We start from the raw sequence: 18,010 nt of genomic DNA on the forward strand, positions 1-18,010 counted from the left end.
TTTAGTTGTCCTGTTGTTCTTCACACTATCATCATGGGCACTAGTAGGCTCGCTTTTTTTTTTTGTAAGGTATCACCATAAAGGTTGTCATTGTTATTTCTTTCCGGATTTTACTCAACTCCCTCGCCGACTACGGAAATATGTTTAGAGATACATATCAGAAAAGCAAATAGGGGCCTTATATAGACCTACCGTTATTTCGACACTTGAATACCTCGCGTTCATTCCTCATTCAAGAAGAGAGAAGAGGAGGAGGATTACGCATACTACAGTGTAGTTCGATATCAGTTGATTGTTTACCCAGAGCGAGAGGTACAGATTTTTTGTTTCTGAAGTCAAAGAGCTTTTCCCCAGTATTAAAGTGGCCTTTGGGCTCAAGGAGAGGAGAAAAATGTCTTTGTCTGAAGTTCATCAAGATGTGTGAACGCATTGAAGATACCGTACATGAAATACGAGTTCCTGCCGTCCCCAACTAACAGTTATGGTGCTCTCGTTTGTTTGAAAATTGCGGGTATGTGTTACTATTATTTTGCTTTTAAACCCTTCACATATGAAATTACGTTTGTGATCATTTAACCTGTTGGCTAAATGCAGTTCAAGAGACTGATTTGAGTATGATTTCCGCTTCGCCCTTCCTGCGTCTTTCATGTACACCCTGTAAAGATGTGTATTAAATTAGTCCCACTTGTGTAATTTTGTGTTGTGTACACTTCCCCCGCACCCGAATCACACAATCGAGCTGCAGAGGGTCGTGTCCATGTAAACTTTTCATACGTGATCGTGATGTAGTGGTGTCCAGTACAGTTCTTTTTGGCCTTGGTAACTATACACAGCCCTGTTGCTGTACACCAAGCCGTGCTGGCGCACGGGGACAGACTGAATGTCAGAATGCTGCGTCCGGATCCGGAACTGTGTAAATTTTTGTACTTCCAAATAAGTTTAATGAGCCTAGCCTATCAGTATCAGTATGGACAGTATCATCACTCGACATCAGGGCAGGCTATCCTATTTTATTTCGTGTGTGATTGCTGTAAAATAACATGTAGGTAGTGGTAGACTCACTACAAAAAGATGAAATGCTGGTGTAGCGTGTCAAAATAAATGTTGAGAAATCAAGAAATGTGTATTGTATGCTATATTCTAGTGAGGTGTACCTGCACCTCGCCAAGGACCCTTGATCCTCGCCCTGCATAAAATTGCTACATAAAGCACTGAACAAAATGTACGCCCAAGACTGTGTTCAGTACCGGTACTTGAAACTTTGCAGGGTTACCACAACCAAGCAAACTGAGGTGAAAACTGGTCAGTTTTTCTTCAAAATCTTAAATCTATATAGAAATCTAAGGAATAAGTGTTGCAAGTATCATCATGATTACCGCACGTCTTTTACGTGCTTTGTCTATGATAGGAGCGCAGGGTGGCGAGGTGCGGGCCCCTTCCGTGGCGCACACCTATTCTGCATTGTTTGTGTTTAATGATGATAGCGGTAAATTTCTGTTATCGATCACTTAACTTTTGGTTCCATTGGAATCTTCAGCATATTTTCTCTATGTTGCAAGTATTTTGTATTAATGTTTGTTTCAATTCAGTTACAAAGTAACCAATGATTATAAATGATAACATGTATTTACATCACAATATTTCTTAAGGGATCATTTTCAATAAGCCTACTTTGTGCTTCTCATGATTCCGCCACTATCATATTTGACACTATATATTTTTGTTTGTTTGTTTGTTTGTCTGTTTGTTTTTAATGCAAAGTTTGTAAACCAATTATGAAAGTGGATATAAATGAAATGAAATGAAATGAAATATGTGAGTAGGGTTTCATAGGATTTCAGTGATGTACGTATGTAGTGCTATTTAAACATGCACACTCATTAACCATGACGAGGTGCAGGTCACTCAAGTATACTTGATATACTCAAACTGAAGTGTATTTACAAAAGGGAAATAACTTCATGTACGATGTAGATCTACAATGTAGACCGTCTTCTATTGAGAACTGAGCTCGGAGATGATGTAAAGTATGAAGATGAACTGAACTTCAAGAAGTCTGGTAGTGCTCTGATTTTATTCTGGGACATCTTGCTCTCAGCAAATCTTGCCAGTGAACATAATTCACATAAATTACAGTATTTACAAATATTGATTATTCAATATCTACAAAAACTAATAGAAATAAAGGGAATAGAGGACTCTAATAAAGCAGAGTGGTCTAACTCTGTAAATCAACCACAGAAGGGCATGAGATGATAGAAGTAGGGGGGGGGGGTGATCAGATAAGAATGGGAGCTGTCTGTCAGGGCTGAACTAAAGAATCAGATGTAAGATGGAATGACAAGACAGACAGGAGGAGAGTGCTAGACAAACAAGATATACAGCATTGTTAAGTAAATGGCGGCAAAATAATGGTCCTACTCTGGCAGTCAAGGGTTGTGTGACCTCAAGATTAGTGTCATTTGTATTTCTAAGCTACAGAATAGTAGGTGCTTTCTCACATGTTTCAGCTTCTCTATGAAATCCATTACTATCCAACTTTTGCCATAAATTATGAAAATAATGCAATAGACAGTAGGTTTTCTAGATATTGCTGAAAAGCAGTACTACTAGTTAACAAATACTAGTGATTAGTATTACGTGTACTTGCTTGTTTGCTTCGTTGCTCCAGCCCTATGAATTTAAATTATTTTATATTTCAAGCTTACAAAACTTCTTGTCAACCTGTGAAAAGTTGTTTTATGTTGAGTGTCGTGCTGTTTGTTCCTCTTTTTCTTAGCTTGAATGTGCAGTAGCAATATTGCATGAGTCGGCTGCTCAAGTTTGCCCCAGACCAGACCAGAATGAAAGTGGACCCCTTTTGACCTTTGTCTCACTTATCATGAAAGAAAACAACAGAAGGATGGGGCTGTCTCGTCGCCTACTGGAGGTCTGGCTTGCTTTCAAAATGGCAGTCAGGTCACTGACCTACAATTCATTCACCTCAACCAGCAGCGTGATTGATGTTGCTATGGAACCTGTCATCTGGATTGTGGAGCATATAACAAAATACATGGGACCGGTGAGCTTATTCTTTTATAATTTTTTTTTTTTTTTTTTTTTTTGGTTAATTCAGCTTCAATGATGTGAAAATATAAAGTATTTGTGTGATTATTCCTTTGTTATGATGGCAAAAGGAAGGAGTGCTCAGGCAATATCCCTCTTCCCTCTTGTTGGGCAGTAGCCTTATAAATTTGCTACCTTCCCCTTCCCCTGCAATATTCAAGAGTGTACAGTCACCACTGTTTAATTAGAACTTGGATAAAGATGAACATTGCTTTGATCTGACAGTGTCATGGCAACATTTTTAGCACACATTAATTTTTAGCCTTTATACAGAATAGGACATGACTCAAACAAAACAAAATTCTCACAAGGTTTTTCAGTAAATGTATTCCCAAATTTAACCATGGGTATCAAAAACAAAAACAGAGGTAAAGAAAAAAAAATGCAGTTGTGAAAATTTTGTGAGTTGCCCACTGGCATGCCTAGCCCCAACTTTTGTTTGTCACATAATGGACTGTGGTTCAAAGCCAGTAGTTCAGTGGCTATATTTTGGAACAGTTGGCAGAATGATGATGCATTTGAGAATTAGTTGATGTGTACATTAACAAAACTTGTCAGGGAAATACTGAAAACTTTTTTTGATGAATGCATGCAGACATACTTAGGTGGCCTAAGATTTATGATATTTAAATGTGTTCAAACCATAGTATGAAGCATGGACTTGTGTATCTAAATTCGCGTACTAAGTGTGTGGATGAATCAATATCTGCTCTATACTTTGGACATTGGTCTAACTCTGAAGTTCTAACTGTATATATCATGAATGATTTTGTCCTCTTTCTCTCTGTTGTGTCGCCATAGATCATGGTTGTCTTGGTCGTGATGCTGACAACATTTGTGACTGTCGTTATGTACCTGGTCGTCCTCCCCGCCGCCTCCGATCGCAGCTTGGCGGAGACCATGTTCCACCTCACGTTTGGACATTGGCTGCTCGTGAACATCACATTCCACTACTACAAAGGCTGTACCACATCCCCTGGCCATCCTCCTCAGGTTTGTCCAAGCTAGTTGCCTTTCATAAAAAGGAACCACTGAAATTAACATCTACTTAAAGGGGAATTCCATCCTGATACTACACTGTATGTTGCATTATATAAAAGCAGCAAAATCAGAAAAAGTAGATTCATGAAATTTTTTGGGGAAAAATTAAGATGCTCAAAAAAAAGTTATGAACCCATAACATTTAGAGAGTAAGACAAATTTTAAACTGTATGACGTAGGTGTTGAGCAGGTCTCTATTCTGCTTATACACAAAAAATCACAAATTTTCATTTTCTCACAAGAACAATTGTGACCCGCTACAACAAAATGGTCCTAAAGTCGCGCACGGTCAAAGACGTGAAAATCGAGTTTGAAGTCAGAGCATCAAAACTGGTCAAAACTTACGATTTTCTGAATTTGACATATTATTAGAGTCTGACATGTCTTCTATCATCTGTCGAAATTTAGAAGCAAAATGATGAAAGGAAAGATTTTAAAAAATAGCGTTTTTCTGGGCCATGTTTTTTGGCGTTTCAACGAAGCAGGAACTGGTTCGAACATTTGGATTGAGCGCCACAGATAGGCTCCGCCCCTAACAACGACTAGAGTGATCCCATTGGTCAGTTTGCTGCTTGCCGCTAACCAGAGTGTGAAGCTCGCACACTCCCCAGTCGACTGGTGCGTGGTGGCGGGGTGCGCTATGCCCAGCCGCTTCTCCTGGAATCCTGGTCACTGATTGGTCGGTGAGGAGACCGCCGACGCTGTGTTTAAATGAGCATTGCGGGGGTTGCTAGGGCTTACCTTCTATTGTCCGGAGGTGAATACTGACTTGCGTGTCCCCTGGTCGTGATTGCATCGCAAGGAGAACTTTTAGGGCGCTTTTCTCAAAACAGTGATTTCCCAGACGTCTCGACATGCTCTCTTTTAAACATCGATATCTCCGCAGCCGATTATTTTTATAAGATGTGTTATATATCAATTTAAAGCAGAAAGATTAGGGAATTGTGTCATGCAATTTTCAAATAATCAACCTCGCCCGACTTTAGGATCATTTTGTTGTAGCGGGTCACAATTTTCTTCAGATATGTTCTTACTACCAAATTTTTCTTAATAATTGTACTACACATTCCTGTGGGTAGTGCTGTTTCTCTCCTAATCTTTACCATTTTTCAGTTGCAAATGTTTGGAGGTCTGTTAAAATGGTAAATGAGCCGTGCACAGAGAGCTTGTCTGACAAATTTGCCTGCTTTCCATTTGCTCTCTCTGCAGATTGTGTCGGACACAGGAGCAGGGAGTATATGCAAAAAGTGCATCGCACCCAAGCCGTTGCGCACCCATCACTGTAGTGTCTGCAAGACGTGTATTCTGAAGATGGATCACCACTGCCGTATCCTTGCCAGCCTGATGTATGTTGCTTAACCCGTTGAGGACGGACTGATTTTGCTACGACATGCATTTCCCATAGACACTTGCTCGAGTATACTGGGGACTCGTCCTCAACGGGTTAAATGTTAGTTCCTCTCTTTTCAAACTGGGGATAGCCCCAACCCTGGTCTTGATTTCTTTCAATGTGTAGGAAAGCCACCAGAACACTTTATGGATTAATAAAAATGAAGGTATCTCATTTTACTGAATAAGTACCGATATGTGCGATGGAGGGAGTACAAGTCAATGAAGAAGGAGAACAACAAAATCTGTCACCAAAAGGGAGAAATTTGTCACTGACAGGATTCTTCTGTGGTTATTTCATACATCAGTAATTTGTTTTTTGTTGTTTGTCTTTTTCTCATTTTCGGTACCATCTATATCAAATTTGGTAGTAAGAATGATAATCAATACCTGAAAGGGGGGGGGGGGGAATAGAAGTAAGTAACAAATTCAGTCATTACAGTGGATTTACCAGAGTTGCATGACTTTGGCTGCAATGGTGGAAGTCTGTTTTGCAGTCCTCTAAATTTCTACTTAATTCTCATTTAAGAATGAATATCAGGCAAAGCCTACCACCAGCAACTCGGGCAGAAAAAGAAGTTGAGTTTCAGTGTTGTTTTTCTTGTTGTTGTCAGTATATTTGTAATGGCCACTCTTTTAGAGTAGAAACTCAGACAGGATAGTGCTGCTGGCATTGCTGACAATTGGCCCACTCCTCTTGAGGATGTTTCACAACTGATTGTCTTAGCACTGTCATGTCCAAACTTCCTTGACGAGCAACTCCACGTTCGCCAGCCTGGCTCAACAACTGCGTAGGGCACTTTAATCATCGCTACTTTATGCTCTTCTGCATCTACATGTGGATGGGGACGGTCTACGTGTCCATTTCTGTCTGGCCTCAGTTTAGGGAAGAGTTTTTCGATGCCAGAGTGAGTACACAAAGCCAGGTAGCTAGCCAGCGATAGACCTGTTCTGTAATGTATTCAGATTTTAAATGCATGCTTTGTTCACAAAAGTTGCTGTAGTTACCACAAGGCTTGCTGGAGGTTTGCCCTACCTAGCAACAACTAAGTGCATTCCTTCCTGTGGAACTTCATGGGAGGGAGCAGGTAAATGAAATGCCTTGTTACTAGACTGTAGGAAAAGATACTACCATGATAAATTCAACGGTTTAGAATGATAAGGGCGTTAAGTTGCCACAAGACCCATAGTGTTCAAGACAACTTAACGCCCTTCTCATTCTCAACAGACGAATTGTACTGCATTACAGAAACGGTCTATTGAAAAAGAAGAGAAGTTAGCTTATAGTTTTAAAAACACACACACACACACACACACACAGATACAACAAACAAACAAATGGCAACAGTGAGAGAGTGCTCTGGTGAATATCAAATTAAGAATGTGATGCCCAACCAAATGATTCAATGATATTTCGTGTGTGCATGCTTGTAAGAAGTGCTAATAATGTCATGCATTAATCATTTATTATTTACAGTTTGTGTTTTCAAAACGGTGGACACTGAAAACCACAAAAAAAAACTGAACATTGATGATAGCTGTGAATTCTAAATGGCATTAAAGTGGATTAGTCCCTCAATCTGTAAGCTTAATACTCACCAGGGGAGAGAAATTTCTTGTTCACTTTTCACCTTGTCTCTGTGTCTTTTCAAACATGTAACTGCAAGAATACCCCCCTCTTTATTTTTTTGGGAAAAGGAGGCATTACGTGCCCATCTCTGACTGTGTATTAAAGTTTTGTAAATGCCGCAGCAGTTTTAAAAGCTTAAATTCTTTTAACCTCTATCCTGAATTGTGCTGTACATTTTTGTAGTATAAGTATTAGAATAGGAATCAGTGGCTTCCTGTTGATTGTGAGATGTGGACACTGTGACATTCTTTAATTGATGACAAGATAACCACATGAAGATTATCATGCTGTTTTAAATAAGACTAGAGTGCTTCTTGTACCACTCTGGTTTCATGTCAATGTTAAATGACCCTCCCTTCCTTCTGTTTCCACAGATGCTTCCATTCATACCATATAAGCTCTGGCCTTCAGCCCAAATTCCGTATTTTTTAACCATTTTGAACTGCTCAGATATTGGTGTGTTTTTTTTTCTGAGTGTGTATGTGTATGATCATCTATGCACAAAGGATACGCTAAATGTTGAATGCCGGAATTAAATAAAAATGAATATAATTTAGATAAGGGAAGGATTTGAATGGATGCATCACAAATCTTTTGAGAACCTACTCAAGTATTCAGTTTCTTTGCCGTATCTTTTGTGCTCAAAGTATAATCAGTGTGTGTTAGTCAATATCTCCTCAATGTTGGAAATCATTTATGAAGAATATAAAATCAAGTGCTGAATCAATAGTGTGAGAGTAAGGGTGTGCTCTTTACGTTGTCAATCCATGCAAAAGTGTAGGCCAATGTGATGGTGTCCACAACCACTGTCCAGTCAGTATTCAAATCACCATGATTATCATTTCGTTCACCTTTACTCCTACATATTGCATTTGCGACATAGAAAACTTTTGAAAGTCTGTTTGGCGGATCTGTATTTGCGCAAGCAATGGAAGTCTATAATCAGGCAAAAGTGAGTATTATCATCATTTGTCTTGGGCGCTTCAGGTACGTGCATGCGATATCACAAACTCAAAAAAATTGCTTATTTACAGCATGCCAAGCTTGACGAAGCCCATATTATCTTCTGCATGCTGTGTTTGGTCAATATAACACTTACAGGCATCAATGCATCATGATATACTTTAGCGCCTTTGCTACAGAATAAACCAGTATTATTCTGTTGTTTCTCTCCATGTAGCATGGTCAGTAGTAGCACCAGTATTTGGGGGATGTCGCCAAACTTTCACAATCACAATCATACTATCAGAGCTTGCTTACTCATCTAGTCTTTGCTGCTTACAGTGGATGCACAGTGCCGAAGTCACTTGATACTCTCAGACCAAACCATGAAGGTTTATGATAATTGATTGTTTGTTTGTTTGTTTTGTTGTTTCTTGGCAAGGATCTTCAAAATCTTTCTAATTCACTGAAAGTTTTGGGAACAGAATTCAAAATTCTGTTGTCTTTCTTCTACTGAAGCAATCAAGTTGGTGATCATTAACTCAGACAAATGAGAAATACGACTTCGTGCCTTTGAGGAAGAGCTAGACAGGAATATTTTATTAAATTCTAGGATCAATTATTTGTTCTCTCAAGAATTGTCAAATGATTCCAGCATTGAAACAGAGTAGTCAGTATCCCACTTCATTTATACTCAAAATACAAATAGCAGAATGCATTTGTTTACTACCAATAAAAACTGAGTATTTGAAATAGATGGGCTCACCATGTTATGAACAGGACACAACATCACGTAGTTCATGCCTGCAAATACCAACATTGATTTTTTTTTTTTTAATCAGTTATCCATTGCTTTTTAGTGCTACCATCATCAGCAGTCATTCATCAGTTCTGCAAATTATAGAGCATGCTTAATTTGCTATAATATAGATAATGATTAGTAGCTCTTGTTAGTCTTGAGGTGGCTCGCAGATGTTAGTGTCTTTGTCTTCTTTTATTTTGGCTTTGTTGTGTGTTTTTTTTTGTGTGTGTGCATCTTTGTGTTGCAATGCATCGCTGCAACCAACAAAAAAAACGGCATCATTAATGGTAGCCTTTAGATACAAGGCCTTCCAATGTCAGCAAATTTTGTGTTTTGTCGTTCCATGGCTAGATTACCAAAACAGTTACAAAGAGGCCTCCAGGGCTCTCTCCATGTGCTTCACATTTATACTTAGTCCTACTTCTAGCACCACATTGCCTTGGATAAATCCTGTCATGTGCATTTCACTTTGCTTCAAACACCTCATTCCTCCCCCCCCCCCCCCCACCCTTACAAGAATATGAACAGTTCAATTTCCATATTTGTCAACACTGTGATGTCAAGTTTTAGATATAATTACCTCTCTAGTTGAAAAAAAAAAATGAGTAAATAGACAAACAAATAAATGAACAGATAAACTATGATAAAATAAATGGAGACGATACACCAAGCGTTGGTGTTATGGGAGGAAATATTTTCAGGAGCAACTTATTTCTCGAATACCATTTCACTCAGTGAAATTTGAAAAAACAAAACAAACGTGAAATAAACTTGACATGAGATCATTCAAGAAATGAATTGTTGATGCTAAAATAAGAGAGAAATTGAAAGGGGTGGGGAAAGTCAAATAATGAAAAAGAATTGTCAGCAAATATTGAATTTCAGATGTTAGCAAGATATACAATAAGTGAAGAATAGCTGTAAAAATAAATAAAGAAATGACATTTTCTAAAATATAGCAATCTTCTCGCGTAATTAACAGTCTAGATTGTTCTTATTAATCTTGCTCACTCTTCTGCCTCCTATGGAGGAATCACTACCCTAATATATCATAATATCCCCACCCCTCCACCCTCCCCCCCCCCCCATAAAAGACTGTGTTTCAGGGAATATTTTTCATCATTGTGTAGTCTTGTGATTTGCCTTTTGCTCAAATGTGTCGAGTGTTGCTGCTTGAGCTTCTTCTTTTTTTGTTTACCGTTCATGCTGTTATGATTTTTTTTTTTTATCACTATACGTTAACCTTTCACCATGCTGTAGTCCTCAAGATTAGCTCTGATTATACAAACTGGCCTGGAATCTTGCATTGCGCATAAGTGTACAACATGATGAGTTTGATAACAAGTCATGCAACCAAGGAGTCTGCATATCACATGATGCAGATCACGTGATCCAGCCACAAAATCTCACCAAGATACTTTGTCGCTGTGAAGTATCTCATGCCAGTTTGTGCAATCACTGACCAGTCATAGTTTTGATATGATTGATGCACAAAAGTACCTTGCACCCCTTTGCCTATTGTAAACTTCTGTGGCCCTCTCCAAATCCTTTCTTTTATGATTAGTTGCAAGCGTGGTGTGTCTGTGTTGTTTTTTATTTGCACCCGGCATGTTTGATGATTACTGAATGTTCCAGTCACATGATTTCTTTATATGTTTCGGTGCTGCCATCTTCAGATCTGTGGCATTTTGGCTTTTCATGCATTTGTGTTGTTTTGTTCCACCTTGCTTGATCATTGTTATTTGTCTGTGTGGTGGCAGTGTTGCCACAACTTTGTATGTGTGTGTGTGTGTGTAAGTGTGTGTTTGTGTGCAGGAGCGGATCCAGGAATTCCATAAAGAGGGGGCGCATTTACAAATTTAAAGGGGGGTGCACACACTCCTCCCCCCATTTTTTTCTTTGCATTTCTTTTGTTTTAACAAAGAAAAAAAATAAAGGGGACGCACACCTGGTGCGCTCTTCCCTGGATCCGCCACCTGTGTGTGTGATTCATCATGTAGCTAGCAGAGAATGTTGGTTGTGATGGAGGCAGGATAAACTTTTTACCATAAACTTTTTACCATCCAACCTGCTCCACAATTTATTCATCTTGCAGAAGGGTAATTGTTCTCAACGGTAATTAAACTGGTCTAAGTAGGCCTACAGGTGTGGTACATTAGCTATTGCACATATCAGTGTCGTGCTGTGGGTTTGAAAGTTTTTTGGTTTGGTACTAACTGTTCCCTTGCACCCCCACCATTAATTTTTGCGCTGTACTTCTGCAACAGTGCAATGTGTGGACCACGTGTTCTGCCTTCCTCTGATAAGAAGCTTAGTGGAATACTTGCATAGTATCTTTGGACTAAAAGTTAGATTTGAAAATGAAAAAAAGCAATTAAACAAACATACACACTACTGATACCTGAAAATAACCTTTAAAACTTTTTCTCACATTTTCCAAAAAAAAAGCATTTTTCGATAAGTGAAGTGGAAGACAGCTTTCAGAGAATTGTTCTCATTTGATCAAGAACCCATTCTGTATGAGTACATACAAAATGCAGTTGTGTACAGTAGCTTTGACAATAGCATTGAGTGTGGATGTAAAGATGTACACTTCAGAATGTGGCGTATGCGAGTATGCCATGGTCCTATGCTGACACAGCTTTTCTAGTCTGCATGTATACCATTTTGGGATGAGGTTCAAATCAAGATATTAAAGGCAACACTTTCATTGTTGTGATTATCCATACACCTTGGATGGATGGATAGGTAGGTGTGGAAATAGGTCCACTATTAAAGTCTTGCATTGGCACATTTTTTTTGACAGGTTTTTGTCAGAGCTTTCAGGTCTCTGGTTCTACAGGAGGCTCCCTGAAAACACAAATATCTCTTCTTGGCAATACAAGATCATAAAATACAACTTGTAGAAGACTGGCTGATTTGGGAATAATGTTTTCAAATCAAGATGAATGTTTATAAATGCTTGTTTCTTTTTAAATGCTCTTTGGAACCTTCCTCATATTGATGTGTAAATGTTGAGAGCTAGAGTTGCCATGGACCTGATATTCAAGGACATTCATCGCATCGTTAATTAATTCATGCCCCTGTACATCTCAAAAGCGCCACAAAGACATTTTTAGCATGCTTCACTGCTTTGATCCCATCATTGTCGCCGCCAGCAAGCCGGGAGAAGAACAAGACGGAGATTCGAGAAATCTAAAACTATATGCACAGAAGAAAATAATTCACAAAATCAAGTAAAGTAAATTTGCAGTTGTGGTGTATGTTAGGAAATCATGCCTCAAACAATTTCTCTTGGGACAAGCAGGCAGTTTTTAAAAGAAAGCTAATATTTTGGCAGAATGATTGTCATTTGTGATCTCAATATTTCACTTTTCCGCAGCTTATTCCAGAGCAAGAAGGGACGGTAATGGTAGAGAACAGATATATTTTGCCATTAGGCAAGGTCATATGCGTGTGCGAAAATGTACGAATCAGCAATTACCCATCTTTTGACACAAAATTTGTCATGATCTCAGGTTTTGCTGCTCCTCACCATCTGTATTTATTCAAAGACATTTCCGTTTGAAAAAGGCACATCAGTGAAACAAGACTGAAATGAGGGAAACGATTCTATTGTTAGTGACGATACATGATCACACAATCGTTATTGTCTAGACACCTGAATGTACTCATTAAGATGCACATAATCATGTGTCAACGACGATGATTACATCAGAGAAAGACTGCCGTGAACAGTCCATGTGTATTAGGTCCATGGAGTTACTGACTTTTACAGCCTAGTTAGTTATTCTTTCTTACAAACTTAATCAGCTCATTGACTCAGTTATCTGTGAGCACAAGTTAAGGTCATATATTTTTGTTAATCTATTCATTTATCTGTTTTACTTTAAGGGTGTTTTTTTTTTTGGGGGGGGGGCATTTGTGATGGGTTGTATCAAATGGGATCATATTTCTCACTATGAACCTCTGATCAGGGATATGCTTGACAGAGATGATGTCCATTTGCCTTTGTTCCAGGTTGCAGAGGCTAACCAGACAGGCAAAGTGGCCCTACCCGTGGTGAAATACAGCCTGACCGCCAGCGAGAGCATCTACCACAAGGCGGTTGTCGTGCAGTTCTTCATCTGCCTGGGGGTGGTGTTCGCTCTCGGGACGTTGACGGTGTGGCACGCCCTGCTCGTATCCAGGGGAGAGACGAGCATCGAACAGCACATCAACAACTCGGAGAGGAAACGGCTGAAGGAAGTCAATATTGTGAGTGGGCTTTGGTATGTGTGGATGGGAGTTTATGTGTATGTGTGTATGACAGTTGTGGGGGGGGGGGGTATGTGCTTATTGAATGCATGCTCCCATTCTTTTGTAATTTTGCTGTCTTTTCATTTCATCTGGTTGTTATTGATTGAGCAAATGAAATACTTTATGTTTCAGTTGGTTCCTAGGGCAATTACCCCTGGACATTTTAAGATGCTGCCATATGCCATGACTAGTGGGTCCACAACTTTGAATTTTAGCAGGTTGTAAAGGGAAAATTTTGATTATTGTGCTGAGATACATGTGCACTCATAAGCTCTGAAATCTCTCATCAGATTTTAATATGTTTCCGGACATATTAGACCCACTTGTAATTTTTTTTTTTTTAGATTGTTTCTATGCATAGTGATTGGAATGTCCCACATTATGTAGGATTTGTGCAAAAAAAAAAAAAAAAAAGAAGCATGTTGCTGCAACACAACTAAACCGTGGATCATGCGGCGTGAATGATGATTTACTAGCAATCAAAGGATCACAACTTTCACATCATTCATCTGAATTTGATTTCATAGCCTCAGGTTACTTTTGCTTCACATGATTTAGTTTCCAATTTCCGAGATACCTCGAATGGCTGTTCCATTAAATCTCATTTGTTTATCTCTGTCACATTTTCAGATCTACAAGAATCCATACGACTTTGGGTTTAAGCAAAACTGGCGAATCCTGCTTGGCATAGACGCTCCACACAGGTCAGTAAAGGTTGACTGCTTGTTTCTTTGGGTGAATGCCACAAGGAGGAATTAATCTGTCACACTGCAGTGCACAGTTAACCCGTATAGGATGGACTGATTTTTGTCGAGCCCACCGGAGGTGTGGGGAGACTAAGGGATCGCCTGCTGCATCTGTCCGTCCGTCATCCGTCAGTAACGCTACAAAAACTTGACTAACTCTCTACTGAGGGTTTCAATTTCAATCAAACTTGGAGGGAAGAGTGGTTATACAAAGTTACACATTTTAACAAATATGAAGGGCACCTCAAGGTCAAAGGTCATAGGCAGAGGTCAATGAACTTTAGGGCCCAATGTTAAGTTTTTATGGCGCGTTTCGATTATGGCTCATAACTTTTGATGTATATGTCCGTTTGTCACCAAACTTGGATGGTAGATGTCCCTTTGGGAGTTCAAGGTCACCACAAGGTCAAAGGTCAGAGACAGGGGTCAACAAACTTTTAGGTCCCAATGTTAAGTTTTTATGGCGCGTTTCAATTATGGCTCATGACTTGTGGTCCCTTTGTCCGTTTGTGACCAAACTTGGATGGTAGATGTCCCTTGGGGAGTTGAAGGTCATCACAACGTCAAAGGTCACAGACAGGGGTCAACAAACTTTTAGGGCCCAATGTAAAGTTTTTACGGTGCGTTTCGATTATGGCTCATAACTTTTGATCCCTATGTCTGTTTGTGACCAAACTTGGATGGTAGATGTCCCTTGGGGAGTTGAAGGTCATCACAAGGTCAAAGGTCACAGACAGGGGTCAACAAACTTTTAGGGCCCAATGTTAAGATTTTATGGCGCGTTTCGATTATGGCTCATAACTTTTGATGTATATGTCCGTTTATGATAGAGCACTTGACTTGCCTCTTTCAGAAGGCATGGGAATAATATTACTCTTAACAGTGAGTCAGAGGAATGTGCACTTTTTTCCAAAAATGAAATTTTGTAGAATTATCTTTATATTTTCCTTATATCATTTTATGCATGTGCCATACACTGTAGTAGTATTCTCATCCAGAAGTGACTGTGTTGAAACTTTAAAAATTCCTAACTTTTGATGGGACTGTCCAATTTTCCTCAAACTTTCATTGATGTTCTACTAATATAATAATAATAATAATAATAATACAATACATTTATAAGGCGCTTAATACCGATGTTTCTAAGCGCACAGTTTACCGGAAAATTAATATCTATACCAGAATAATACAAAAATACCAAAATACAAGTACAAACATACCAAAAAGAAAAAGAAAAAGAAAAAAAAATAGATACAGAGTATAATTACGATAAATAATGAAAATCAAAACCAGTGTGCACCTCCATTGACCGACCCACAACTGGACTATTCCAAAGAACTATCTACTAAAAAAATAAGTCTTAAGCAAAATCTTAAACTGATTAACGGAAGTGGCTTGATGTATATAGGCGGGTAGAGAATTCCAGAGAGAAGGGGCAATTGTAGAAAAAGCACGATCACCGTATTTTGTGGAAGTACGTGGTCCAGGAGTCAATTGCATTGTAGAGGAGGAACGGAGGGGTCTTGAGGAAGTAATGGAACGTAAAGAAACAAGATCTGTGAGATACCTGGGGGCTTGCCCATTCAGAATTTTGTACGTAAGCAAAAGAACTTTAAAAGATATGCGGTGATGTATGGGAAGCCAGTGAAGAGAACGGAGGATTGGAGTTATGGGCTCGGATTTCCTGGAGAGGGAGACAAGTCTTGCGGCAGAATTTTGTACCCATTGAAGTGGGAATATATGTGTCTGAGGGAGGTTAGAAAATATGGAATTGCAATAATCTAGATGACAAGAAACAAATGCATGAGTTAATTTGGCAGTTGTAGGTCGGTCAAGTAGTTTCCTCATCTTCCCAATTTTGAACAATCCAAAAGATGCTGCCTTACAAATGTGCTTAATGTGGTGTTGAAGGGTAAGATTTTAATATTGCAGCATTCATTCAATCCTTATGTATATGAAGGTGAATTTGTCCTTTAACTCTCACCAGTTTTTGAAGTGCGGAGCAAAGATGTAGCAGACACTTGGTTACTATCCTTTGGTTAAAGAGAAATTCCATCCTGATATGTTGCTCAGAGAATTAAATTGGTGAAAATTGGGAGAAAATATGGCACATAAAAAATGAATTTCTAAAGTTTAGATAACGAGAGAAATGATTCGGCATGCCGTACCCCGGGGTACTGTCGTAACCTGGGGTACAGCGTTGTGTAGCGTCCTTAAAGTTTGATTGGTTATATTTTTCCTTTGCACAAGGCATTAAAGAGACCAATGTTCACTTATCATGATGATGTGTACTGCAGCAGGTAAGATTGCCTTTGATTTGTGAAAGATGAAATTTAGTCAAAAACAACCCTGGGAAATGAGGTGGAAGATTAAGCACTTGATAAGGCAAGAGTGACTGTTCTTATGTACCCATATTTGTGACTTTATTCTCTTCTGGTCCCATGTCGTGTATTTTGGCGTTAGTTTTATCGTGATATGTCACATTTCATTGACCACTGCAGGACATTCCTCAGACACGTCGTCCTTCCTTCATCCCATCTGCCCGAGGGGGACGGAATTCACTGGGTCAACCAGATCACGCCAGGCTACGTTGGGAAGAATGTTCCCTGACCCTTGACCTGGGAGCAAAGCTCCCCATTTTCACTTCTTAAAAAAAGAAAAAAAAAGGAAAAAAATAGAAATTGGTCAGGAACAAGGCAAGCTATGGTAGCTTGCGAAGTGGTAGATACTTGTAGATGACAATCACAGAATGTCTAAGGTATTTTTTTGGAACATTAGTGAAAGAGTTCTAGTGTTTTATAAGTGTGTTGAATGCAATATTGGAACATGATTCTTGCGAGAAAATAGTTGGCATATGTATGGAAGCTCAAACACGATGTTTAGCATGAAGGTGACTTGTTGAAATGATGCAGGTTGCTGTCACAAGGTTTTGGGTGAGAGGACAACTTGTTTCAGTTGACCAAAGGGGGGGGAGAAGGTACCTTAGCAACCGGGCAAGTTTTAGTAAGTCACCGCATCACCTTTCTGTCCTGAACAAGGTGCTACGACAGGCCAGCAGTGTTAACAAACTGCCCTCTCATTCTAAACTAGGCTGCTGCTAGAATATGGCCAGCAGAATAGTATTACCAACTGGCCTGTTCTCATTCTGTACTTTTCTAAGTTCTCTTGTGTGTGGGAGCATTAGGAGCCAATGCTCCAAGGGTTTTATACTGTTGTGTACAAACAAAGCATTTGTAATATTTTGCCCAGGAATTTTGCCATTCCCATATTTTTCTTGACTCCCACTGGAAGTGTTTAGTGGAAGAGAGTGCCCTGTGTGTGAACATAAAATTTCAATGTTTAGCACTTGTGATTATTGGGAAAACAGCAACACATTATCAGAAGCAAGCGTTGACCAAGTTGCTGTACTTTATTTCATGTACCAGGGGAAAAAAAACCTCTTAATTGTCCATTTTTGGTTTCTGCTGTGGAAGAGGGGTGTGGTCATAAATGCCTCATCTGCATAAGCCAATCCCCAATGTTAAGCCTTGCATTCCAAGCTGGAGTCAGGAGCTGTGTTTCAAACACCTAATTCCTAGACAATTCATTACAGTCCAGCTCTCAGTAAACTAATGCGTCATACTGCAATCACTGTACTCTCTCTGTTACTGCACAAAAACAAAAAAAGTTCAAAAAAATATATATATTGTTATATAGATTACTCTTTCAGGGGATAGGTCCCAACTTCTCTCAACTTTAGATGACATTTTCAAGTTGAAGGGAACGGGTGGGGAGAATGCTAACTCAAACTGCAAGTACATGTATGTGCAATGACTAAATGGACTTAATGCAAGTACTTTGTGATTATATATGTAGGTGCATATTTTGGGCAGTCATTTATTTATTTATTTTTTACCATGTATGTATGTGTGTGTGTGTGGGGGGGGGGGGTTATGTATGTTTGCAAATGGTACCTCAGCGTGATTATTCAAGAAATGTGGCCACACTTTTTTTTTCTTTTGAGTATATCACAGGCTGAGACCCTTAAGTAAACATGCCAGGGATTTTGTCCTCCAC

At 39.2% G+C, this 18,010-nt stretch overlaps 1 protein-coding gene across 1 annotated transcript; it reads left to right on the forward strand.

Annotated features, from left to right (window-relative positions):
* The first annotated feature begins 452 nt into the window (after nucleotides 1-452).
* Nucleotides 453-16,616, forward strand: LOC139713890 (palmitoyltransferase ZDHHC16-like). The gene is made up of 9 exons (XM_071625643.1): nucleotides 453-511; nucleotides 2,780-3,061; nucleotides 3,907-4,098; nucleotides 5,356-5,473; nucleotides 6,310-6,443; nucleotides 8,049-8,117; nucleotides 12,930-13,166; nucleotides 13,839-13,912; nucleotides 16,456-16,616. The coding sequence occupies exons 2-9, from the start codon at nucleotides 2,882-2,884 to the stop codon at nucleotides 16,562-16,564; spliced, it is 1,113 nt and encodes a 370-aa protein (XP_071481744.1). The 5' UTR covers nucleotides 453-511; nucleotides 2,780-2,881; the 3' UTR covers nucleotides 16,565-16,616.
* The last annotated feature ends 1,394 nt before the right edge of the window (nucleotides 16,617-18,010 follow it).

This window comes from Diadema antillarum, unplaced genomic scaffold, assembly GCF_040938485.1.
Source record: "Diadema antillarum isolate AM-2024a unplaced genomic scaffold, OU_Dant_1.0 scf00000005, whole genome shotgun sequence".
Lineage (NCBI taxonomy): Eukaryota > Metazoa > Echinodermata > Echinoidea > Diadematoida > Diadematidae > Diadema > Diadema antillarum.